This window comes from Gopherus evgoodei, chromosome 9 (genome assembly GCF_007399415.2).
Source record: "Gopherus evgoodei ecotype Sinaloan lineage chromosome 9, rGopEvg1_v1.p, whole genome shotgun sequence".
Classification (NCBI taxonomy): Eukaryota; Metazoa; Chordata; order Testudines; family Testudinidae; genus Gopherus; species Gopherus evgoodei.
In genome coordinates, this window is record NC_044330.1 from 50561223 (window position 1) to 50588997 (window position 27775).

Below are 27775 nucleotides of genomic sequence, written 5' to 3' on the forward strand. Positions count from 1 at the left end.
CACTTCAAAGCGCTGCCACGGCAGCGCTTTGAAATTCCAAATATAGCCATACCCTCAGTTATTGGCCTAACACCACACACGAAATCTGTGGCAGAACCAGAGGTATAGAAGCTGGTAGTCCTGTGTCCTAGCATCCTTTCACTCCCTGAAGACCCCTGCCTCATTCACTAAGCAATCTCATCCCATTCACCATTCTGTCTATAATGGATGTACATTTATTAGGGAGGCACACTAGGCCATCCATTAATGAACCTCTGTAGTCTTTTAGTTCTGTTCACTTTAATATTTTTTGGAGAAAAGTCATTAAAATTATAAGCCTGATCATATTCTAAGTTTAAGTACTTTTGGAATACCTAAATTATGAGGTTATAAATTTAGAATTTAAAAAAAGACCCCCTCCCTTTTTTTTTTAAGACATGACATGGGGATCTTTGTTCCGGGGCTTTCTTAAACACTTTTAATGTGAAATAGTAGAAAATAGTCATCAGATTACACATTGATAAATAATACCTTATTTTTTGGAAAAAAGACAAAACTTATTAACCATTAACTAGCTTACTCAGTTGTTTACAGTAACATGGCAGAAACAGAGGGCTGATGAGCCCACCTGTGATGTCAACGTTTCCCTGACATCGAACAGTTTCTTGTCCAGTCTCCTAACCATAGAACCAAACATAGGGAGGCGAGACACCTGGCTTCAGTTCCATTGTGAGCAATAGGAAATAGCAGACATCTTTACTAGGGACACTGTCATTGCCACATGCAACAACTACATGAGAGAGAGTCTCTCGGGGGCTAATTGGATAACCATATATTATTTTAAAAAAATAAACTTTAAGCTTCCTGTCTATGTTTTTTCAATGTCTTTATTTGAAACATTTGTAAAAAAGACAAGGAACTTCAAAGAAAAAACACTTTGTGTAAACCAGTTAAGGTTGTCAAGAGACAACAATGCCAAATATAAAACCACAAAACCCAAGAAATATAGAATAAAGTCATGTGCACACATCCATTACCTTCTCCCACATTCTCACCCAAAGATACGCTCACAGTCAAATCCTCTAGCAAATCAGCCCTACTGAACTATAGTCACCAAGATGATACCAAAACAACCTTAACTCTGTTCTCTGAGGAATGCATAAAAAACATAATGTAGGTCTATCTCATGGATAAGATACACAGTAGCCCACAAATCAAAGATCACTCATCCATACTGCTAAAAATATGTAGCCAAAAGAACCCCAGTGATGGGGAAAAAAAAATACTAGCATCATTATACAGTACTATTGTTCACAATTCTAGCATTACACAGACATTTGTTATAAAAGGTGTCAAAGCTCCTAAGAAGAAACACCACCAGGCTCAGAACCCCAAACAGCAGAAACTAAAGATACATCCCACAGGGACATTGCTCTCCTTGGCATAGGGCCTGTGGGCTCAATCCTTTCCTGACAGCAGGGTTCTAGAGTAGGGCAGGTGGCCCTGGGAACATGGAACTCAATGAAAGGAGAAAGCAGGCCTTTTTTGTGTGGTGGAGGGAGATGAAGGGACCTTCTGTGTTGGTATGCCTCCTTACCCTCCAGCGACTACTGCTGCCCAGGGGCAGTCACCTCACTTGGGCCTGGTCTACACTACACGTTTATATCCATTTTAGCAGCGTTAAACCAATTTAACGCTGCACCCATCCACACAACGAGGCCCTTTATTTCGATATAAAAGGCTCTTTAAACCGGTTTCTGTACGCCTCCCCGACGAGAGGAGTAGCGCTGAAATTGGTATTACCATATCGGATTAAGGTTAGTGTGGCCGCAAATCGACGGTATTGGCCTCCGCGCGGTATCCCACAGTGCACCATTGTGACCGCTCTGGACAGCAATCTGAACTCGAATGCACTGGCCAGGCAGACAGGAAGAGCCCCGCAAACTTTTGAATTGCATTTCCTGTTTGCCCAGCATGGAGCTCTGATCAGCATGGGTGGCGATGCAGTTCCAAATCCAAAAAGAGCTCCAGCATGGACAGTACGGGAGATACTGGATCTGATCGCTGTATGGGGAGACAAATCTGTTCTATCAGAGCTCCGTTACAGAAGACAAAATGACAAAGCATTTGAAAAAAATCTCCAGGCTGTGATACAGAGTCCACAGCACAGTGCTGTGTGACAAGCGTAACAGAAAGCCAAAGAATCAAATGGACGCTCATGGAGGGAGGGAGGGGGAACTGAGGATTCCAGCTATCCCACAGTCCCCGCAGTCTCTGAAGAGCATTTGCATTCTTGGTTGAGCTCCCAATGCCTTCAGGATCAAACACATTGTCCGGGGTGGTTCAGGGTACATCTCGTCAATTTACTCCCCCTCTCTCCCCGTGAAAGAAAGGGGAAAAAAATCATTTATTGACTTTTTTCAATGACACCGTATGTCTACTGCATGCTGCTGGTAGACGTGGTGCTGTGGCACTGAACAGCAGCATCCTCTCCCCTCCCTTCCCCGGTGGGAGATGGTACAGTGCAGTAGGACTGGTAGCCATCCTTGTCATCATCCCATGAGTGCTCCTGGCTGGCCTCAGGTGAGGTCGGCCGGGGGCACTTGGGTAAAAATAGGAATGATTCCTGGTTATTCCCAGCAGATGGTACAGAACAGCTGGTAACCATCCTCATCATAGCAACTGGGGGCTGAACTCCATCAGCCCCCCCACTTCATGTCTAAAGAAAAGATTCTGTACTGCCTGGACTATCATAGCAGCGGGAAGCTGGGCTCCTCTCCCCCACACTGCTTAATGTCCTGCCTGGACTATCATAGCAACTGGAGGCTGACTCCCCCTCATTTTATCTCACTGAAAAGTCAGTGTTTCTTATTCCTGCACTCTTTATTACTTCATCACACAAATGGGGGGACCCTGCAACGGTAGCCCAGAAGGGTTGGGGGAGGTGGGAAGCAACGGGTGGGTTGTTGCAGGGGCACCCCCCGTGAATGACATGCAGCTCATCATTTCTGCGGGCTCTGACACAGAGCGGCTGTACTCTCTGGTTCTCTGGTACACTGGTTCTCTAGTACACTTGCCCCATATTCCAGGCAGGACTGACTATATTTTTAGATACAACACAAAGGTCATTCCCGTTTTTGTCTTTGCGTCCCCAGCTGACCCCAGCAAAGGTCAGCCAGGAGCACCCATGACAGCAGCAGACAGTACAGAACGACTGATAACCGTCATCTCATTGCCAATTTACAATGGCACAGCAGTTAGTACAGAACGACCGGTAACCGTCTCTGCTACCTTGCAAAGGCAAATGAATGCTGCTGTGTAGCACTGCAGTACCACCTCTGTCAGCGGCATCCAGTACACATACAGTGACAGTGACAAAAGGCAAAACGGGCTCCATGGTTGCCATGCTATGGCGTCTGCCAGGGCAATCCAGGGAAAAAGGGAGCGAAATGATTGTCTGCCATTGCTTTCATGGAGGAAGGAATGAGTGACGACATTTACCCAGAAACACCCACAACACTGTTTTTGCACCATCATGCGTTGGGATCTCAACCCAGAATTCCAATGGGCGGGGCAGACTGTGGGACCTATGGGATAGCTACCCACAGTGCAACGCTCCAGAAATCAACGCTAGCCTCGGTACATGGACGCACACCACCGAATTATTGTGCTTTGTGTGGCTGCGTGCACTCGACTTTATACAATCTGTTTTACAAAACCGGTTTATGTAAAATCGGAATAATCCTGTAGTGTAGACATATCCTTGGAGTCTGGGAACCTTTTCCTTCTGGAAGCCATTCTTGTCCATCTGCTGCCCTCCTATGGCTCTTCCTCCTCCTCTGTACCCAGATGTCAGGAGGTATGATGGGAGGAAGCAATATTTATTTAATCTTTAGTGGTTTAACTTAAAATATTTTTAAAGGAGCTGGTAAGTAAATGTTAGAATAGTTTTGGTTACTGTTTGCTAAAATTATTCCAAATATTTTTAGGAAGAAGGAGCCTTGTTTAATTTAATTAAATAGAAGCAGAATTTATGGGTAGCTACTGAGGCAGCCACTCATCTTTGCTGCTTTTGGTATTTTCTAGGAACATGGAGCCTTTTTCCTAATACATTTTAAAGACTTTAACTTGCTAGGGAATTGTTTTTAAAAAGTGAAAGCAATGCAATTGCTGGAGCCTTTCTGATTGCAATTTTCCATTCAGTTTGCTGGCACGCTGTTCAGTCTGTCCCACCGAGACCTGTACAGCTAGCCTCTCAGAGATGGGGGCGGGGGGGGGGGTTTCTTATCTCCTAACTCTCTCTTCGCGTTTCCCCCTGTAAGCAGAGAGGAATTCTTCCCTCCACAGGATTCCCTCTCATTGCAGAGTGGGCATGTGTGTGTATATGTACACTTGCAAACCACAGCATAGTAACACACAGGCTCTATATGGGAGCCCTGAGAGCTCAAAGGCCAGGTTTCTGAGCCTCTCCAATTCTCTTCTCCTCCTCACAACACAGAAGCAGCAGGAGACCTGCACCAGTCTTCAGTAACTTCCGATTCAGTCAGTACCAGTTTTCAACAGTGAGGCAGTGTAGTTAGTGAATCAGGCCTTAGATGTGGACTCAGGATACCTGGACAGGGGTGCTGGAACAATCTATACAGTAGGGGTGCTGAGAGCCATTTAGCCAAACTGTAAACCTTGTATATCAGGGGTAGGCAACCTATGGCACGGGTGCAGAAGGTGGCACGTGAGGTGATTTTCAATGGCACTCACACTGCCTGGGTCCTGGCCACCGGTCCGGGGGGCTCTGCATTTTAATTTAATTTTAAATGAAGCTTCTTAAACATTTTAAAATCCTTATTTACTTTACATACAACAATAGTTTAGTTATATATTATAGACTTTTAGAAAGAGATCTTCTAAAAACGTTAAAATGTATTACTGGCACGCAAAACCTTAAATTAGAGTGAATAAATGAAAACTCAGCACACCACTTCTGAAAGGTTGCCAACCCCTGCTGTATATAACGGAAACCCCTTCAAGTCAGGGGGTGAGGCAGCAGCCCTACTTCTAGCACCCAGGCACCTGGATTCTACTCCCAGCTCTGCACTGACCTGCTGGGTGACCTTAGGCAAGCCATTTCCTTCCCAGAGTCTCTGGTTCCCCTGACTCCCTAGTCTGTCCTTCCTACCTGGGGTGAGTTTTTCTGGAAGCACCAGTCTCTTACTATATGTCCATACAGTGCTCAGTCCAATGGGAAACCTCAACAGGGGCCTCTAACATGTAACTTTAGTGCAAATAATAACAACTGAAACAGAGACTGTGACAATCCCAGCATTTCCAACTCTTGTGGTTTTACTGTGAGCCTCGCAATAACTTATATTTTACTTAAAGCATTTAAGTAAGTAGGAAAATAAATGGGTATTTTACTTATTTATTTTAACATGACTCCAGCTCCTAGAGTCATGTTACTATGTGCAAATTTCAGCTTTCACTGAAAAAAAGAAGTGACATTTCTAGCCCTCATGGCTGTGGAGAAATATAGAAAAAACATGATCCACGTGAACAGAATGGCCCAGAGACCAGAAGGGTAAGAAAAAGAACCCAAAATATATTACTTGTTTTAAAGGAGCCTGACTCTTCTTTTTAATATCTGGGGTTTGTGATACTGCTTTCTATCCAGCCCCAGCCCCCATAACCACAGGACCAAAGATATATCACCTCCATCAGGAACAAGATTTCTCTAGGGAGCCGAAACATTCCTGACTCAACCCAGAACCCTCTGATCCTGGACAATCACATCACAGGGTGGCCCCCTTCTCTTCTCTCCCCTCCTCTCCATTATAGGTATAGACTCACATCATTCATAAAATTCCTTTATACAAGACTTTATCAACTCTGCCCTCCCACACAAACAGCCCTGGCCTCTAGGCAATCTTCTCACTCCCCAGCTATCTGGTGCATCATAGCCTTACTAGCACAGACAGTGAGACCTTTCACAACCTCCGTATCGCCAGTCCCACATATTCAAAAGTGGTGAATAAGAAAATTGACTTAAAAGTAGGGCTGTCAATTAATTGCAGTTAACTCATGCAATGAACTCAAAAAAATTAATTATGATTAATCGCAGTTTTAATCAGTTGAACAATAGAACACCAATTGAAATTTATTAAATATTTTGAATGTTTTTCTACATTTTCAAATATATTAATTTCAGTTACAACACAGAATACAAAGTAGAGAGTGCTCACTTTATAGCATTTTTTATTATACATATTTGCACTATAAAAATGGCAAACAAAAATAAATAGTATTTTTCAATTTGTCTCATACAAGTACGTAGTGCAATCTCTTTATCGTGAAAGTGCAACTTTAAAATGTAGATTTTTTTGTTACATAACTGCACTCAAATACAAAACAATGTTAAACTTTAGAGCTTACAAGTCCACTCAGTCCTACTTCTTGTTCAGCCAGTCGCTAAGACAAACATGTTTGTTTACATTTACGGGAGATAATGCTGTCTGCTTCTTATTTACAATGTCACCTGAAAGTGAGAACAGGCATTTGCACTTTTGCAGCTGGCACTGCAAGGTATTTACATGCCAGATATGCTAAACATTTGTATGCTCCTTCATGCTTTGGCCACAATTCCAGAGGACATGCTTCCATGTTGATAATGCTCTTTAAAAAAATGCATTAATTAAATTTGTGGCTGAACTCCTTGGGGAGAATTGTATGTCTCCTGCTCTCTTTTACCTGCATTCTGCCGTATATTTCATGTTACAGCAGTCTTAGATAAGAACCCAAAACCTGTTGTTCATTTTAAGAACACTTTCACTACAGATTTGACAAAACACAAAGAACGTACCAATGTGAGATTTCTAAAGATAGCTATAATCACTCGACCCCAGGTTTAAGAATCTGAACTGCCTTCCAAAATCTCAGAGGGATGAGGTGAGGAACATGGTTTTAGAAGTCTTAAAAGAGCAACAATCCGATGCAGAAACTACAGAACCCAAAGCATCAAAAAAAGAAAATGCTGGTGGCATCTGACTCAGATGATGAAAATGAACATGTGTCGGTCTACACTGCTTTGGATGGTTATAGAGCAGAATCTGTTATCATCCTCTGGAATGATCGTTGAAGCATGAAGGGACATATAACTCTTAAGTGCATCTGGCACATAAATATCTTGTGACGCCGGCTAAAACAATGCCATGCAAACACCTGTTCTCACTTTCAGGTGATATTGTAAACAAGAAGTGGGCAGCAATATCTTCTGCAAAAGTAACAAACTTGCTTGTCTGAGTGATTGGCTGGACACGAAGTAGGACTGAGTGGACTTGTAGGCTCTAAAGTTTTACATTGTTTTGTTTTTTAATTTAGTTAATTTTTGTACATAATTCTACACTTGTAAGTTCAACTTTCATGATAAAGAGACTGCACTACAGTATTTGTATTAGATGAATTGAAAAATACTATTTCTTTTGTTTTTTACAGTGCATATATTTATAATAAAAATAAATATAGAGCACTATCCACTTTGTATTCTGTGTTGTAACTGAAATCAATATATTTGAAAATATAGAAAATATAAAAACCTATTTAAATACATGATATTCTATTATTGTTTAACAGCAATTAATTTTTTAATCGCTTGACAGTCCTACTTAAAAGTAATGAGATTCAAAAATTATACATGTTGGGTTCTCTTCTTTGCCTTCTGTTTTCTCAGCTTTTGTACACATTCACTTCACCTTTTCAAACTTCTTCCACAATCATGAGGGCTAGAAATTGAATCTTTATTTTTAAATGAAAGCTGAGATTTTCATGTAATCTACTGTAGTGAACAGCTGAGACATGTCTCTCGGTGGTGCCTTAGAAATGGCTGAGAGACTCTGGAATTTGGAGTTTGATCAGCACTGCAGTTTGAAGTCTCAGAGTGCAGGGATCGGCAACCTTTGGCACGCAGCTTGCCAGGGTAAGCACCCTGGCAGGCCGGGCTGGTTTGTTTACCTGCCACATCCACAGGTTCGACCAATCATGGCTCCCACTGGCCGCGGTTCGCAGCTCCAGGCCAATGGGGACAGGAGAAGTGGCAGCAAGCACATCCCTCGGCTCACGTCTCTTCCCACCGCCCCCATTGGCCTGGGACTATGAACCACAGCCAGTGGGAGCCGCGATCAGCCGAACCTGCGGACGCGGTGGGTAAACAAACCAGCCCGGCCCACAAGGGTGCTCACCCTGGCGAGCTGCGTGCCAAAGGTTGCTGATCCCTGGGTTAATGGCTCCCTGGTGGCAAGGGTGGGGCTGAGCTGATCTAAGCAGGGAGACTTGGTGTAAAAAGTCACTGCCAGGCAAGCTTGAGAGCCATGAACAGAGGCAGCTAACAGGGAAGTTTCAGCGGGGGTCTGGAGAGGGAGCAAGAGAGGCTTTCCGTTCAGGTCTATGTGCAATTTCAAGGTGACCAACGATGTAACTGTGGGGCTGACCTGCAATGGATGTGCCATGTTTTCTTTCCTGCTTGAAGCCAGAAGGGACTTCGGTTCATAAAGTACAAGTTTAGTGGCTGTGCTGGAAGGAAAGATTCTTGGATTGGAGGATCAAGAAGAGATGCTCCTGAGAATCAGAGATACTGAGGCGTTCCTAGACAGCCAGACTCAGGAAATATTGGTCTCCCAGGTTCAAGAAAGAATGGAGCTAACTACCAAAAAGTCACAGAGAGAAGAAGTCAGAGAGGAGACCTGGTAGTTTATAATCGGGGCAAGAGATCATGGCGACATCCTACAAAGCTGAAGACAGAGGAGTATGGACAGGCTGTGACTGTCACAGAGTAGTTGTCCAGGAGGAATTTCACACAGCTAGAGTTTTCCAATCGATACCAAGTCTTCAACATGGAAATTGTGGAAGCCACCTCTCAAGATACAACTGGTCTAAGGGAACAGAGAGATGTATGGGACATATGTGTAGTCTAAGGAAGACAAACAATCCTTGTTTGGGATTCAGGACTTAGAAGAATCTAAAACATTCTGCAAAGGACAAGCGGACAACAGGACTGTGCTGCCATCCCAATGCCAAGACACAAGTCATCACTCCAAGATTGGATAGGCTTTGGAAAACAATAGGCAAGGATCAACTGGTGATGGTTCATACTAGCACTAATGACACTGTCTTTCAGGATATCTCAAGAGAATAGGGAATTTTACAAGTGTGCTAAAGAAGAATGGCCAACCAATCTTCTCTGGAATCCTTCCTGTCATGCAAGCAACGAAAGACAGAAGGCAGAAGATTCTGGAAGTGAACCTCTGGCTAGATAAGTGGTTTAGGGTGGAAGGTTTTGGTTTTATGGAACATTGCTCCACCTTCTATGGGAAGAGGAAGCAATATAGTTTTGATGCTCTCTGTGTAAGCAGAATCTCCTTGGGAACTAGCTGGCTAGAGTAGTCAGGAGGGCGTTAAACCAATAACAAAGAGGGAAGAATAAAGACAGAAGATGTGAGCACTAATTTAGCCCAGAATCAAGATGCTGAAAACAAAAATTAATCAAGGAATCAAAGGATATGAGGAGAAGAAATTCTTTAATTACCTGTATATCAATGTTAGCTTCCTGGGTAACAATTGGAATTGGAATTGCTCATTTATGAGCATAAATTTGACCTCACTGGTATTATTGAAACCTGGTGGGAAGGATCAAGAGGGCAAAAGGGGAAGAGAGAGAGGCTCTCTACATCAAAACTGACATTGCCTGTTTCCAAGTGTCTGATACCTCAAAAGAAAATGACCCTGAATGCTTATGGATCAATGTCCTAACATAAAGCACAACATGGGGTATTAGTTGGTGTCTGCTGCATACCACCAAACTACACTAGGAAACAGGATGAGAGGCTCCTACACACTTATCTACAACGTGTAGGGGCAAAAAACTGCATGATCATACGGGATTTCAATTTGAGTGACGTGCTGAAGGTCTCCTGCTGCTGGTACTAAAACATCCTTGGAATTTCAAAAATTATAGATGATAATTTCCTAACTCAAAACCAGGGGGACTTCTATATTACACTTAGTCTTAACAGATAAAGAGAAACTGATCACAGAACTAAAATGATTGATAGTTTTGGTACAAGTGACTTGATGACATTTATAATGTGCAAACAGAACAAAGTCCAGATCAGTAATACATACATACACACACGCACTTGTTGCTTGTAGTCTGGGAGCCACCTCCTGAGCACCCCCTCTGCTCAGGCCTGCCTCAGTTTCCCTCTCAGTGAGGTAACAATGAGTTCACTTTAAGAGGCCACAAAGAGAAGCCAAACACTCTATTCTACACCAATATCTCTCTCTTTAGTGGAGCCATCTAGAAAAGTGTTTGAACAACAGTTTACAGGCTCTTACTTTGGAGCCCAGGCAAAACTTTAAAAGTCCCAAAACAAAAAGTCTCCAGCAGCAGCTCCTTCTGTAAAGCCTCAGGCTTGCTCAGAGTCTCTCCCAAGTGGAGAGCTTTGTAATTCCTTCTTTCTATTTCTTCCAAGTCTCTCTTAGGCCTCCCTGCCTAGAAAGCTCTGTAGACCCTTCTTTCTCTTGCTGGAGCTCCCAGCTGCTCTTTTACAGGGGAATTACCTGATCCCTCTCAGGTGTGCCTACTTAGTAACCAGGGTTGGCTGACTCCAGACTTCTAGGCTGTAAAGGTGCAAGCCACATTGTCACAGTGCTTTGAAAAGGGCCAATTTAAAAAAGCTGAAAACAACTATGAGCCAAATCAGCTAGCAGGAAGTGTTTAATCAGAAAAATATGAATGATAACTGGGAATTGTTTAAGAATACGTTACACTAGATACCCAAAAAGCAACAATCAAGGAAGGCAGCCAAACAGGCAGCTATAAAAAATTTTTAAAATTAAATATAAAAAATGGAAGAAAGGGCAAGTTGATAGCAATGAATATAATTCAGAAGCTACGAATTGTAGAACATTGATAAGGGAAGCCAAGGGACACAAAGAGAAATCCATGGCGAGCAGAGTTAAGGTCAATAAGGAATTATTTAAAGATATTAGAAACAAAATGAATCCTGACAATGATATTGGTCCATTAAATGGTAGAATTATTAGTAACAATGCAGAAAAGGCAGAAGTGTTCCATTAATATTTTTGTTCTATAGAGTGTGTGTGGGGGGAGAGAATGACACACAGATGCTCCCAGACTTACCCAAGCGTTCCATTACAGAATGCCTTGCGTAAGTCGAATTTTGCGTAAGTCAGGAATGTATACCCAACAATTATGCGCAAAAAAAAAAAAGGCTTATGGAACTTTTGGAACTTTTTCCGTAAATGTGGATTTGCATAAGTCAGATTTGCATAACTTGGGGAGCATCTGTAGTTATATCATATGATAACAAGCTTTCCATTCCACTAGTATCTCAAGAGGTTGTTAAACTGCAGTTACTAAAGTGAGACATTTTTTAACTTAGCAGGTCTGGACAATTTGCACCCAAGAGTTTTAAGATCTGGCTAAGGAGCTTTCTGGACTATTAATGTTGTTTTTTAATAGATCTTGGAACACTGGGAAAGTTCCAGAAGACTACAAGAAAGCTAATGCTGTGCTAATATTTGAAAAGCGTAAATGGGATGACATACATAGTTACAGACCTGTTAGTATTGCACAGACCCCTGGCAAGATAATGGAGAGGCTGATACCGGACTCTATTTATAAATAATTAAAGAAGGGTAATAAAATTAATGTTAATCAACACGGGTTTATGGAAACCAGATCCTGTCAAGTTAACTTGATATCTTTTTTTGATGAGATTACAAGTTTGGTTGATAAAGGTAACATTGTAGATGTAATATACTGAAGTCTTCTGTAAGGCATTTGAATTGGTACTGCACAACATTTTGATTAAAAAAAACAAAGCAATATTAAATTAACGGCACATATTAAATTAAAAGCTGTCTAACTGATATGTTTTAAAAGATAATTGTAAACGAGAAATCATTATCAAGTGGATATGTTTCTAGTGTGATCCCAGAGGGGTTTATTCTTGGCACTACACTACACTACACTACTTACCATTTTTATCTATGACCTGGAAGAAAATAAAATCATAATTGATAACGACACAACCTTGGGGGAGTGGTAAATAATGAAAAAGATAGGCCACTTACACAGAGCAATCTGGATCATTTGGTAAGCTGGGCACAAGCAAATAATATGCATTTCAATACAGCTAAATGTGTACATCTAAGAACAAGGAATATAGGCCATACTTTCATGATGGAGGACTCTATCTTGGGAATCAGTAATGCCGAGAAAGATTTGGAGGTCATAGTGGATAATCAGCTGAACATGAGCTCCCAGATCAATGTTGTGCCCAAAAGGGTTAATGCAATCCTTAGATGTATAAACAGAGAAATCTCGAGTAGGAGTAGAGGGGTTAATTTTACCTCTGCACTTGGAACTGATGCAACCACTACTGTAACAGTGCGTCTACAATTCAAGAAGGAGGATAAAAATTGGAGAGGGTTCAGAAGAGAGTCAAGAGAATGACTAAAGGATTAGAAAACATGTCTTTTTGTGATAGACTCAATCTATTTATCTTAACAAAGAGAAGGGATTCAGTCTATATAAGATTACAGTCTACAAGTACATACATAGGGAACAAATATTTGATAATTGGCTCTTCAATCTAGCAGAGAAAGAAATAATATGATCCAATTGCTGGAAGTTGAAGCTAGACATATTCACACTGGAAATAAGATGTAAATTTTGAATAGTGAGAGTAATTAACCACTGGAACAATTTTCCAAGGATGGTGGGGTATTCTCCCCCATGGACAATTTTTAAATCAAGATTGGATGTTTTTCTAAAAGATATGCCATGGGAATTATTTCACGGAAGTTCTCTAGCCTGTCTTATACAGGAGGTCAGATCAGATGATCAAAATGGTCCCTTCTGGCCTTGGAATATTTGACTCTCAATCTTCCTTTATCCCACTGCTACTGTGGTAGCATGGCATCCAGACTCATAGGTGAAGCCATGGATTAGTTCCCCAGGCCACAGCCTTAGAAACCAAATAACTAATAAAACAAGAGACATCAAGCTACGTTACTTCACCTCTCACAGGTATCACAACACATACAAATGCCACATTTTGCATATGCAACACAAAATTAAATGTGTAATCTGTTAATCAGCCCTCAAAAATAATTTTTTCTCCTGAAGTCAGCAAGGATCTTAGGACAGAAACAAATTACATATGGATCCTTAGATTTTGAAGCCAGAAGGGGTCTCACTTCCTGCCTAGCACAAGCCACACAACTTCACCAAGGTTTCTCTGCATCAAACCCATACATTCCAGTTGAGCAAGAGCATAGTCCTTAGAAAGAGACATATAATCTCAATTTAAATATTTTCTGTGACAGAGAATCCACCACATCCCTAGGAAAGTTATTCCCAGTGGTTACTTACTCTGACTGTTAAAGATATGAACCTTATTTCTAGGCTGAATTTGTCTAGCTTCAGCTTCCAGCCTTTGGAATCTTGGATTTTGTTCTGGCTTTGTCTGCAAAATTAAAGAGCTTTCTGCTATCAGAAATCTTCTTCCATGTAGAGACTTGTAAACCACGACCTAGTCACCTTTTAGCCATCTCTTGAATAAACTAAGTAGATTGGGCGGCTTTAGTCTCTCACTGTCAGGCTGATTTTCCAGACCTTGAATCACTTGTAGCTCTTCTCCAAATCCTCTATAATTTTTGAACATCTTTGAAGTGAGGACACCTCAACATCTTTTTTGAAGTAAGGACACCAGGAATGGACACAATATCCCAGGAATGGTCTTATTAAGGCCATATACAAGGGTAAAAACACCTCCCTGCTTCAACCAGATATTCTCCTGCTAATACATCCAAGGATTGCATTTACGCACTTAACCACGACATTACACTGGGAGCTGATGTCCAGTTAGTTATTCACCATGACTGCTAAGTCCATTTCAGAGTCATTGTTTTCCAAAATCTAGTCTCTCACTATATAAGCATGACCTAAATTCTGGCTTTCTAGACTTATAACCCTGCATTTAGCTGTTTGAAAATTAATGTTGTTCAAGGCTTACCATGCAATCTAGATTGCTCTGTAGAACTGACTTGTTCTCATCATTTACCACTCCACCAATTTGTGTATCATCTGCAACCTTTATCAGCAATGATTTGGTATTCTTACAGATCATTGATAAAGATATTGAATAGCACTGGGCCCAGAACAGATCCCTGCACAGGACCCCCCCCCCCCCCAAAAAAAAATCCCCATTAGAGGATGAATCCCCAGTTACATATCAGGCTACGCCCACACTGCTCAGTAATTAACAGAAGAAGCAACTACAATCTATAACAAATTACAAATGCAAATTCAAGTGTCATACACACAGCTTAGTGACAGATGCATCTACTAACATGCCAAACGTGAGGAAGATTTTGACATAAGGTGATAATGAAATAAATCTATAATTTGTTACATGTAGCTGGAGTGGTCACTTGATGCATCTCTTAGCTAAACCCAGATTCTCCAGGAATAAAGGAAAATATTGTTGAAACTGTAAAATACTTCCATAATAACAACTTTTCATAAGTTGTGCTTAAGACATCAAGCCAGATCATAGCTTATCTGCCTCAGGATGCCTAATGGCATTCAGAAGCTAATTATTTTGAGTAGTTTGTTAAGAACTAGCACAACTGGATGAGAATTTGTGAAGATAATTGTGACAAAACAGACGGTGTTGTCACTGCCTATGTAGTAAACATAGGGATGAAGAGAAATTTAGAAGAACAGGTTGAATATTTCCATTGGTTTGGACAAAGTGCAAATGGATGGCTGTAATATTGTTATGCTGTCAAGACATTTGGAAGGTACTTCAGGAAACACAGAACTATTTAAGGACAAGCTTACATTACAGGTAGTGAAGAAACAGATGAAGCAAGCACCTGCTCCACTTCATTTTCTTGTCCATGCTCTCAACCCAAAGCTCCAGGGTAGATGTCTAAGTACAAATAAGGTGCATGCTGCTATGACAAGGTTATTGGTTAATCAACCAACAGAACAGATTTCACGGATGAAGAAGAATCAGTCCAAACACGTGTTTGCTGCTGACCCTATCAATAAAGTTGAATCACTGAAGTCCCTGGCAATCCATGTAGATGCAGTTTATAAAAGTCACAAGCCAGCTTTGGAAGTGGCACAGAGGAGCATTCTCTGCTGGTGTGATCCTCCCAAGACCATGCTGGGACAGATTTGCGGCAACAGAGCAGCACAAAGCCTACGCAACAGAGCAGAGGTTTGGATCACTGAGCATGGCATGTGAAGCAAAATACTAACTGTCCAGGCACTCAGAGCAGCCCAATGGGACACCCACCCATCAATGGTGCTTCTCTTAAAAACAGTGCAACTAAGTTTTCATTGACTTTATCTATTTCTCCCTATACCTGTGAAGTTGTGGTCCTCCTCCTAACAAAACAAAACAAAACAAAACAAAACAAAAAACAAAAGCTGTTTCCCCTTGTTTACGAATAAGACATTTTAACTCTGCACTCTAAGCCTGGATGGTCTATTTATAAACCTGTTGGTATCTGGCTGCAAATAACTTTCTGCAAATAGAGAAGCCTAGAGGAAACACAGTCACATTCCCTGATCCAATAAAAAGATACAAAGTAAAACAAAAATAAAAAGAAACCCAAGACTTCAAACCTGGGCCTGCTGGAATGACTTCTGCCTCTTCTTGATCCGAGATGGGAGAACAAAATCACAGCCCCTTGCAAGGAAAGCAAGCTCTCCTCTCAAGTCTGGGTCTCTTCGCAGAGAGTTTTCCTTGATCATCATCTTGTTAAGTTCCTGAGCAACCTTTTTGCTTTCCAGCTGTGGTACAGTCTGTAGGAGATCACGTCAGCCCCAATGGGTCACTTTCTTATTTTTGCTTTTCACAGGCAAGGAGTTGCAACTGATTTCATGTAGAAACATACTAACTCTTCTCTTTCCTCACAGGGAAAGCATCCTGGCATAGTATCTGAATCCCGAAGCCAAAGCCCCCTCCTTTTTTTACTGACATTTAAACTATCCCTCAGCACTACCAGTATCTCCTGATGCCTTCTTGCAGTACTTTATCGAGAAACATGATCTACAACAGAATCTATTCCCCTGCTGGCTACATGACAGACAATCTGTCCTTGGCTTGCAATAGGCCAGAGGTATTGTGGGAAAGGAGGTATCCATCACCACTACCAAGAGTGCTAAAGTTAGACATACTGCAAAAGTAGCTAAATATATCACCTTCCCCAATAGTTCTTATTTTAAGAGTTTCAAAGCTGAAAAGTGATGTGTAAACCTGCATCAGTCAGCCCCTGCTGGGCTAAAAACATATGCTCTACGCTCAGGCCAATATGGAAATGGTGTTAAGAGGTTTATGATGCCTCTGCCTTGTGAGCCGATGAAGCAGTGGAGCAAGACTAATTCTAATTCAAATTATAGACTATTATTTTTAGAAAAGCTTAACTTTTATTCCTTATTTGGAAAAACCAAATCACCTTGTTTCTCTCCATCTAAAAGAAGTATCGTAGGGTGACCTTAGGTAATAAACTCAGGCATTTTGGAGCAGCTATTAAAAATGATTTTATAAAGAGACCTTAATGAGTCATCCTTTTTATTTACTTTTTCCACAGCTCTCACTTTGCTGTCTCTGGCTTGAGGAGCAGACAGTGTCTAACTATGTTACTTTGAAGAGACTCACACAGATGATTCTGGCTTATGACATCTGGGTGCTGGCTTGATTCTCTGAACAGTATAATTTACAATAATACTGAATCATGTGCCTGGAACTGAGGGCCTACGTCCAGTCCCTGCTCCACAGGAAGAGCAAACATCAGGTCTCTAGTTTTTTTTTCCTAGCTATTCCACTTCCACAGTCTACCATCCTCATTGGGTTTAGATGGTCCCAGCTACTTTGCCAGGAGCTTACTTTCTGTGTTTGGTAACACACAACAGGTGATACACCTGTTTTTATTATAATCCTGCTTTTGAGAATAATTTTACAAGCAAATATCCCAACAATGCCCAGATATCCACCAGATGGACATATTGGACCACATTCCCTGTGTTGGTCCCTTGCTCTCACTGGGACCCCTGTAGGGGCTCCAGAAGCTCACAGGGTTTTATCCCGTACAATAATTAAAAAGAAAAATCCTGTAGATGGTTGTGGGACCTCGTGGACTGCAAACAACAAATCTGGGAGTAACTTGTCCCAATTACAGGCTTTGGTAGTCATGAATTTGTGCGGCATTCTCTTGGGAGTCTTATTCAAACAAATGGCTTAAATGAGCATTCGAGGATGACAGATTGATGGTGTACCAGATCCTTGGCTGGTGTACATTGGTGTTACTTCAATGATTTTACTGTAGCCTATGGAAACATGGGAACTTACCCCAGCTGAGGATCTGGACCTTAACATTCTGGAGGGAGCACATTGCTTGTAGCTGCTGGAACATAAAGCTAGTGCCATTATTTGTTAACATTATCTTGGGTATCAGCCTAATAGAACATGAAGCAGCTGACTGGTGACAAATTGTGCTGTGAAGGAGTACAAAGAATGGCCTCTGCATATTATTTGGCAGAGTCAACTCTGACCAACATATAACCACACCTGTTGGCGCTCCGGGTATGTTTACACTGCAATTAAAAACCTACAGCTGACCCATGCCAGCTAACTCAGGATCATGGGGCTCAGGTTAAGGGGTTGTTTAACAAAAATGTAGACATTTGGGCTCAGGCTGGAGCCGGGCTCTGGGACTTTGCGTAGAGGGAGAGTCCCAGAGCTCAGGCTGCAGCCCAAACCCGAACATCAACACTGCAGTTAAACAGCCCCATAGCTCAATCCCCATGAGCCTGAGTCAGCTGGCATGGGCAAGTGTCTAATTGCAGTGTAGATGTACCCTTATTTCTAAAAGTCCTATCACATCAAGCCCAATCCAGCTGAATGGAATATCCACTGAACAAAGAGAGAGAAGAGTATGTTTGCGAGCCACTAGCTGGCACACATGGCAGAAATTACAGTATTCTTTGATTTCTTTATAGATCTGTGGCCAGAAAATCCAAGACAATTTTCTCTCCTGGGTCTCTTATGCTCCCAACCAGCCAGACCAGGGTACAGCATGGGCTATGTCATATTTCTCTACAAAAGGACTTTAGAATGAGAAAGTTGTATAAGTCCAATCCTTCTGTGTTCATTTAAACTCTTTTACTTCTGCTTATAATTGTAAGGATATGTGTACTGTTGCTGTAAGTCTATAGCAGGAATGGGGATGGGAAAAGTTCTAGGAAGGCACTCTCCAGAGAAGACAGACAAAAGTTTTAGGAAGAATTCTAATTTCTTTATTTTAATGAATTATAAATATTATGGCAGCACCTAGATGGCCAGCCAGGACTCAGGGCTCCACTATGCTGTGATTCATTACCACTGTCACATGGCAGGAAAGAATACTACTGTCACATGGCAGGGTACCAGATGTTGATTTATTTTGAACCAGCAGTGACAGGGTGTATTTACCTCATCTTTCACTGAATGTCCAGAAAGATACCATAAGACCTCTTGTGCCCACAGTTTTAGCAACAGGTCTTTAAAAGAAATCCCCCATACCTGTGTGAAAAAAGGGACATAGCTATCTGGAAGTCACTGACTATTTTATAGAATTGCAGACATCTACTTTTCATGCCCAGGTGAACAGGTCATAGAAGAGCTAAGAGGTTTCTTTTCTTGCTTTGACATTTCAGAAAAATGTAACTGACAATGGGACCCAGTTTGCCAGATCTGAATTCCCAACTTTGGAGATATAGTAGATGTGAAGCACATTACTTCCAGTACCCAGAAAGGAAGTAATAGAACTGTGCAACAGAGAGATCCCCTATTAATTCTGCTGAGCTACAGGGCAAAGCCCACATCAGTCACCAGAATAAACTTTGCTCATCAAATTTTCTGGGTCAACAGATCAGAATACATTTCCAACCTTTGAGGCAACTCTTCACTGCAAGTGGCCCTGCTTAAAGGATGAGTTGAGAGATGCCAAATGTAAGAGATCTCTTATTTACCCATCAAAATGCAGTCAAACGTTCACTCACACCTAAACCTGGAGGCCCAATCCTGATGAAAATGGATGAATGAAGCTGCTGTCGCTGGATATAGCTGCAACCCAATTCCTATGTGGCAGGGGCTGATCAAAGCATTCCATAAAGATGAAATGAGCAGCAGCTTCCGCTGGTTCCAAACCCAAGTGAACTGCCACAACACTCTAATAGCACTGGTATTCCCATTAGCAGTCGCCACCTTAGAGGGTTCAGGTGCTAGGTGTTTTGTCCCATTGAGTGTGAGTGTTTTAGGCTATTTCTCCACAATGTATTACATTCTAATTTTCCAAAACTAATTGCACTTTATTTTTTTCTATCACCTATGGATTGCTGGAGAAATGTATACATTATTGTAATTACTTGACAGCAGGCTGTTAAAGAGTAGGAGGGTGTTGCCCTGGGAGTGGTAACTGAGTTCTCCCCTTTAGCAGTATGTCTTGCATTCATTGATCATCTTTGAAGCGAATAAGTCTCTGGTCAGGGTCCCTCATTGGGTGAAGATGCCATGTACTGCCAAATCATGAAGTTCCTGTTCATGATCGATCGCAAAATGTCTGCTGAGCGAGTTCATGAGTACATTCTAAGTCCTGGGACGATAGGCTGCAGACAAGAGGCTTTGGTGGTTGATACACCAATTCCAGAGATTAACTGCCTCTGCGCAGAGCACAGCTGATCGTGTTCCTCCCCGTTTGTTGTCATAGAAGACATGTTCACCAGATATGGAAATATAAGGATGCCGTAAGTCCTGACATAGGCCACTATGACAGAAAATACTTTGGGGAAGACTCTGGGAGCATTAGCTAACCCAAAGGGGAGGACTCCGTATTGGAAATGTTGGGAACTCACTGTAAATCTCAGGAAATGTCTGTGGGCAGGATGAATATCAATGTGAAAGTAAGCGCCCTTCATATCGAGTGCCATAAACTACATGCCTTTCTCTAAGGATGGAATTCTGGCTGCCAGTGTGACCGTACAAAACGAGTTTGGGGGTGAAATGATTGAGGTGCCAGAGACTGGGAACTGATATCCACCAACTTTTCTTCTTGGGATGAGGGTGATGGTTGGGTAGAATCCTGTTCCCTGATATTCCGGAGGAACATGTTCTATTGCTCTCTGTTATAACAAGAAGTTCACCTCTTGGGTGAGAAAACTGTCATGAGAGTGGTCCCTGAGGGGGGGCATGGCAGGGGTTTTGGATGAGATACTGTAACAAATTCGATCATATAGTCATGGTGGATGACGTTCGACACCCATCTGTCCATTGTGTGACAGACCCAGGCCAGTGGGGTGCAGGAGTCTGGTAGAGGGCAAATATACTGGTCACTGGGTGAAAAGTTTTCTGTTCCCTGAGTGACCAGAGCAGGGTCTGCACTAGAGTAGTCAGGAACTTGCTAGAACCCCAATTAAGGCAGACAGACTGATTAGAACACCTGCAGCCAATCAAGACAGGCTAATCAGGGCACCTGGGTTTTAAAAGGAGCTCTCTCCAGTCAGATGGGGAGGAGCCAGAGGAGAGGAAGTGCGTGTGAGGAGCTGGGAGTAAGAGACACAAGGAGCTCAGACTGAGAGAGTGTGCTGCTAGAGGACTAAGGAGTACAAGCGTTATCAGACACCAGGAGGAAGGCCTTGCGGTGAGGATAAAGGAGGTGTTTGGAGGAGGCCTTGGGGAAGTAGCCCAGGGAGGTGTAGCTGTCACACAGCTGTTAAAAGAGGCACTATAGACAGCTGCAAATCCATAGGGCCCTGGGCTGGAACCTGGAGTAGAGGGCAGGCCCAGGTTCCACCCAAACCTTCCAACTCCTGATCAGACACAGGAGGAGTTGATCCAGACTGGGGGAGATCACTGAGGTGAGCAAATCTGCCAATAAGCGCAGGACCCACCAAGGTAGAGGAGGAACTTTGTCACAACTGGTGTCAGGGGTCGGATCTTCGTGTGCACAGCGCGGTAGAAGAAGGAGGGTCATTTAAAAAAAAAAAAAAAAGGTAGAGGGTTTTTTTTTTCCACCACAATGGAAGACTTAGTGTGGGCATTGATACAAGCTACGGCGGCCCAGCAGGAAGCTACCCATGTCCAGGCAGCTGCCCAACAGGAGGCAGTGCGGCTGCAGCAAGAGACTAATCACCTGCTGATGGACCAGGCTTCTCAAGACCGAGCTATGTTGCGAGAACTGGTAAACCAAGTAAAGACCCTTACAGAGCTGAACCACGGCCATGATAGGATGCAATTCATATGGGCCAGCCATTGGCTGCAGAAAATGACGCAGGAGGATGATGTAGAGGCATACCTTCTGGCTTTTGAGAGGACAGCCCTACCGGAGGCCTGGCCTCGAGATCAGTGGTCTGGCATCCTTGCCCCATTCCTGTGTGGAGAGGCCCAGAAGGCTTACTATGATCTACCTGAAGAGGCTGCAGCAGACTACCCCCAGCTGAAAGCAGAGATCCTGGCCAGATCCGGGGTAATGACTGCAGTGCGGGCCCAGCGGTATCACGAGTGGAGGTACCAGGAAAATAAAACCCCACGGTCCCAATTGTATGACCTCATCCATCTCGCACGAAAGTGGTTGCGAACGGAGTCCAGAAGAGATACTAGAGGTTCTGGTCATTGACCGATACATGAGGGGACTACCGCCAGACCTTCGTACCTGGGTAAGCCAGAACGAACCCTCCACCTATGATGAGGTTGTTGCACTGGTAGAGAGGCGAAGGACAGTGAGGGAGCTGAACAGACCAGTTGAAGAAGCACCCCGGGTTAAACTAACAGCACTAAGCCCTAGAGCTCGAGTGACGGGGCCACCATGGGAGCCCAGGTGGAAAAAGAGAGGGGCTGAAGGCTCACCAGAAGCCACAAAGTTTCAGATAACTGAGAGAGAAGAGGATCATGAGGTTGGACTGCCCAAACCAAGAGACTGGGGAATGCCTAAGGCCCCATACAGATGTTATGCCTGCGGGGAGTGGGGACATATAGCTGTGCAGTGTCCCAATGCTGAGGAGCCGATGCAGTATAACCTGGGGAACTGGGCAGACCCATGCTCCCTAATCCACCTTGTGAGGGTCTCACTAACCCCACATATGTACACCAGATCAGTAAAGCTAAATGGGGTAGAGACCACGGCACTGGTTGATTCGGGGAGTGCTATCACGCTTGTCTCAGGGAAGCTTGTGAAGTGTAGTCAGTTGCTGCGGGCTAAGCGTACGGGAATAACATGCGTCCATGGGACAGTTGGTTATTACCCCACCATCCCAGTAAAATTCAAATTCAGAGGAACACTACTGAGGTAGCAGCAGGTGTAGTCCCTAAACTCCCATACCCAGTGCTCATAGGGAGGGACTTCCCAGGGTTTGGAAACTTACTCCCAGTAGGAGGATTGGAGGAAAAGGGGAACCCTGAAGTTAGTGAGGCCTCCATAGTAGACTGTCAACCCCCGGTTTTCTCTGAAATATCCCCAGATTTATTTTCCATTCCCAGACAGGGTAGAAAGTCGAAAAGGGAAAGGAGGGCAGCTAAGGCCTTGGGAAACCAAATACTGACTCAAAGCCAGAGGGTCGCTCTCGTAGGCTGGCGGACTCGAGCAGCTGAAAAGGAGGCCACCCTGGAGGGAGAAGCACCCGAGTCTGACCCCCACCCTAGCGTTTCTGAACCAGTAGAGGCAACAGAGACTGGGCCCCTAGATCTTGGGCAGATTAGTCCCGGAAGAGGAAATTTTGGACGAGACCCAGCCGAAGACCCAAGGTACGACAACATTAGGAAGGAGGTGACTGAAATAGATGGGGTCCCCGTTGAAGGGAAAACCCAGGGACCAGGACCCTACTTCATAATGAAGAAGAATCTCTTATATCGGATTGCACTAGTACAGGGGCAGAAGATACAGCAGATCCTAGTACCTCACAAACACCAGAATGCTGTATTAAGTCTTGCTCATAGTCACCTTTTTGGGGGGCATTTGGGGGTAGAGAAGACCCTGGCACGAGTCCTACGACGGTTCTTCTGACCCGGAGTACATGAAGAAGTACGGAGGTACTGTGCGTCCTGCCCAGAGTGTCAGCTGCACAGTTCCCGTCCCCACCTGAGGGCACCTTTAGTACCCCTTCCCATCATAGAGGTCCCCTTTGAGCGAATAGCCATGGACCTAGTGGGACCTCTGGAGAAGACAGCTCGGGGCCACCAATATATACTTGTTGTTTTGGACTATGCTACTCGCTACCCAGAAGCCATCCCCCTGCGGAACACAGCCTCTAAAATGATAGCCAAAGAGCTGGTGGGGATCTTTGCCCGAGTGGGGCTACCAAAGGAGATATTAACAGACCAAGAAACCCCATTTATGTCAAAACTAATGAAGGACCTCTGTACGCTGCTCCATATACATATCCTGAGAACTTCAGTCTACCATCCACAGACTGATGGATTGGTAGAAAGGTTTAACCGAACCCTCAAGGCTATGATAAGGAAGGTGGTAAGTCGGGACGGGAAGGATTGGGACGCCCTACTACCTTACCTTATGTTCGCTATCCGGGAGGTACCTCAGGCCTCAACTGGGTTTTGCCCCTTCGAGTTATTATACTGGCGTCACCCCCGTGGCATACTAGACATCGCCAAAGAGATCTGGGAAGAGGAATCCAATGAGGGGAGAAATATAATAGAACATGTAATACAGATGCGAGACCGGATAGCCTGTGTCACCCCTATTGTACGGGAACATTTGGAAAAGGCCCAGAGAACCTATTACAATCGCCAGGCAAAAGTCCGACAGTTCCAACCAGGGGATCGGGTGATGGTGTTGGTACCCACGGCAAAAAGCAAGCTTCTGGCCCTATGAGGTGGTTGAACCCGTGGGGGAAGTAACCTACAAGGTGCGGCAGCCAGGACGCCGAAAACAAGAACAGATTTATCACATCAACCTTTTGAAACCCTGGCATGCACAAGAGGCATGCATAACTATCCGAAAAGACCTAACCCAGGAAAACAAGCCTTCCAAACAGGTGAGAGTGTCTCCTGATTTAACACCAGACCAGAAGAATGAAGTGTCTGAGATGATGTTCCGGAACCAAGATGTGTTCTCGACAAAATCAGGTGGAACAACTGAGACATATCACCACATCGTCACAAACCCTGGGGCCAGAATAACAATGAGGCCCTATCGGGTGCCAGCGGCCAAAAGGGAGGAAATAAAAGCAGAAGTAAAAAAAATGCTAGAGTTGGGGATCATCGAAGAATCCCACAGTCAGTGGTCCAACCCAATCATGCTGGTACCCAAACCTGATGGCACCACAAGGTTTTGCAACGACTTCTGGCAACTAAATGAAGTGTCCCAATTTGATGCATACCCCATACCTCACATAGATGAGCTAGTGGATCGTCTGGGGAATGCCCAGTACTTGACTACCCTAGACTTGACAAAGGGGTACTGGCAGATTCCCCTTGCGGAAGATGCAAAGGAAAAGACTGCATTCTCTACACCAGAGGGTCTTTTTCAATATACTGTCCTCCCTTTTGGACTACATGGGGCCCCAGCTACTTTCCAGCGCCTCATGGATAAGCTATTATGCCAGCATAACAGTTATGCTGCTGCCTACTTGGACGATGTGATCATTCATACCCCAGACTGGGAAACCCACCTAGAGAAGGTGGAGGCAGTCCTTGATACCTTCAGGCGAGCTGGCCTTACAGCAAACCCTGCCAAGTGCGCTGTAGGGTTTACAGAGGCCAAATATCTTGGCTACATTGTGGGAAAAGGTCTGGTAAAACCCCAAGTGAAAAAGTTGGAGGCCATCCAAAATTGGCGGCGACCACATCGCAAGAAGCATGTCCAGGCATTCCTAGGTGTAGTGGGGTATTACCGACGCTTTATTCCCCACTTTGCCACAAGGGCAAGCCCCCTGACTGACCTAGTAAAAGCCCGTGGACCTGATCTGGTGAGGTGGTCTGACGCAGCAGAGGAAGCATTCACAGACCTAAGGACTGCCCTCTGCCCCTGTCCTAATAGCCCCTGATTTCACCAAGGAATTTATCCTGCAGACAGATGCATCGGAAGTAGGGTTGGGGGCCGTTCTATCACAGATGGTCGGGGAGGAGGAACACCCAATTCTCTACCTCAGTAGGAAACTCCTTCCGAGGGAACAAAAATACGCAGTGGTGGAGAGTGAGTGCCTTGCCGTAAAATGGGCCATGGAAGCATTGCGCTACTACTTGCTCGGGTGCAGATTTGTCCTCGTGACCGACCATGCCCCTCTCCAATAGATGCAGCGGAACAAAGAGAAAAACACAAGGGTGACCAGGTGGTTCTTATCCCTCCAACCTTTCCAGTTCTGTTGCAACACAGAGCAGGGAGCCGTCATGGCAATGTCGATGGCTTGTCACGTGTGCACTGTCTGGCTTCCCAAGCTGCCCAAGCCCTTGGTGTTGAGCAGTGGGGAGGGATATGTGACAGACCCAGGCCAGTGGGGTGCAGGAGTCTGGTAGAGGGCAAATATACTGGTCACGGGTGAATAGTTTTCTGTTCCCTGAGTGACCAGAGCAGGGTCTGCACTAGAGTAGTCAGGAACTTGCTAGAACCCCAATTAAGGCAGACAGACTGATTAGAACACCTGCAGCCAATCAAGACAGGCTAATCAGGGCACCTGGGTTTTAAAAGGAGCTCTCTCCAGTCAGATGGGGAGAAGCCAGAGGAGAGGAAGTGCGTGTGAGGAGCTGGGAGTAAGAGATACAAGGAGCTCAGACAGAGAGTGTGCTGCTGGAGGACTAAGGAGTACAAGCATTATCAGACACCAGGAGGAAGGTCCTGTGGTGAGGATAAAGAAGGTGTTAGGAGGAAGCCTTGGGGAAGTAGCTCAGGGAAGTGTAGCTGTCACACAGCTGTTAAAAGAGGCACTATAGACAGCTGCAAATCCATAGGGCCCTGGGCTGGAACCCAGAGTAGAGGGCGGGCCCGGGTTTCCCCCAAACCTCCCAACTCCTGATCAGACACAGGAGGAGTTGATCCAGACTGTGGGGGAGATCACTGAGGTGAGCAAATCTGCCAGTAAGCGCAGGACCCACCAAGGGAGAGGAGGAACTTTGTCACAACTGTTATTGCATTCCAAGTGTGGGAAAAGAGTGCTAAATGACCCCCAAAGGGAGCAGGAGTCATGAGGTGGTAGGCATAGTGTTGGCAGCTCTCAGGTTTGCATCAGCAATACCTCATGGCTGAAGGCTGTATCTTTGATGTTGAAGCCTGCAAGGGGGGCGCTGGACAGCGAGACCTCTGTGCCTTTTGACATTTCCTTGGATGCTCAAAAGGTCTCTGTGAATATACTTGATAAGACCTGTAGTGTCAGGGGGATGACTGGCACTGTAATGTTCATTTCAAGGCAGGAGCGTAGATGCCCAACGAGCGAAGAGTGTCCATGGAATCCCTTAGCTTATGGAGCAATTCATCCGTCTTCTGGTTAAAAAGATGGAATTTGTTAAAAGGGAGGTCTTCAATAGTGTTCTGTATCTTCCTAGGAAAACCAGAAGAATGGCACCAAGACTCCCTATGCATGACTATGGCCATAGCCATGGTCCTGGAGGAGATATCTGCTGCACCTACTGCAGATTGGAGGGCAGTTCTTACCATAAACTTCCCTTCTTCAATAAGTGCCTGAAAAATTAGCACTATTGTGTTGTGGATGGCTATCCATAAATTCCTTGAATTTACTGTAATTCAGGAAGTTATATTTGGCTAATATGCCTGATAATTCACAATCCTGAATTGCAGCCTAAATGATGAAAATACTGTCACAGCCTGGACGATTAGGGAATTTGGAGGTGCATGGAAAAAAAACCTCAAAACCTTTGGCAGGAACATAATAGCATTTTTCTGCTCCCTTGGGGATAACTGTACATGTAGCAAAGGTGTCCCACACTGTCCTGGCAGGCTCCAGAATGGCTTCATTAATCGGTAACACAATTCTCACTGGACCCAAAGTGTGGAGGATATCCAGCAGCTTGTGCTGGCAGTCCTGAATTTCTTCTGGAGAAATTTGGGGTTCCCGTGCAACTTTCCATAATGGCTCCTGAAATTGTCTGAAATCATCCAGTGGGGGAGGGGATGCTGTAGTCACCTCCACATCTGGAGATGAGGCAGGGAATATTGCCAATTCTAGTGGAACTGTTGGGACCAGGCTAAAAGGTTCTCCTTCCACCACCAGATCTGCTTGCCTACTGGTGAGTACCCTTGAGGGGGAGGCAGGTGATGGTTTCCTCATGACTCGGGCAGGTTCCAAGAGGTAATATTGTGTCCAGGGTCCCCAATATGGCCAATAAGCTGGATCCGATGGAGGTTGTGGGAGTCCCCACAGAATGGGTAACCAATGGCTCCATGGTGACTGAGGGGTAGATATTGCAAGGGATATGATGGTCTTCATGATGGCGCTTACGAATGGTATGATAAAGGTGGCTCTTCCAGTTCAGATTCATTGGAAGAGAAGGTGAATTCCAGTTCCAATTGCAGTACTGTCAGAGCTGGTGGAAGAGTGTAGTTTATCCATGTAGAGGGAGAGGGATCCATTATCAGAGGCATGTCCCATCATGGAGATATGATCTCTCTAGAAGTGGAGGGACCCTATGGAGGGGGTGACTCTGGATCTGGAAGGCAAATATATCCTGAGGCTCAGCCACTGTTCTGGATCACCCAAGTGTGAGAA

General features: G+C 44.2%; 1 protein-coding gene across 5 annotated transcripts in view; it reads right to left on the reverse strand.

The window, feature by feature from the left end:
* Positions 1-27775, reverse strand: part of PPP2R3A (protein phosphatase 2 regulatory subunit B''alpha) — a 165029-nt gene that overhangs the window by 86080 nt on the left and 51174 nt on the right. Inside the window, exon 1 of one of the 5 annotated variants that reach the window (XM_030575843.1) lies at positions 15692-16068. The exons of the other annotated variants lie outside the window; for them this stretch is intronic. Coding sequence (XP_030431703.1) covers positions 15692-15823 — 132 coding nt within the window. The 5' untranslated portion in view covers positions 15824-16068. Of the gene's footprint in view, positions 1-15691; positions 16069-27775 lie in introns of those variants that run through there. 5 annotated transcript variants of the gene reach the window in all.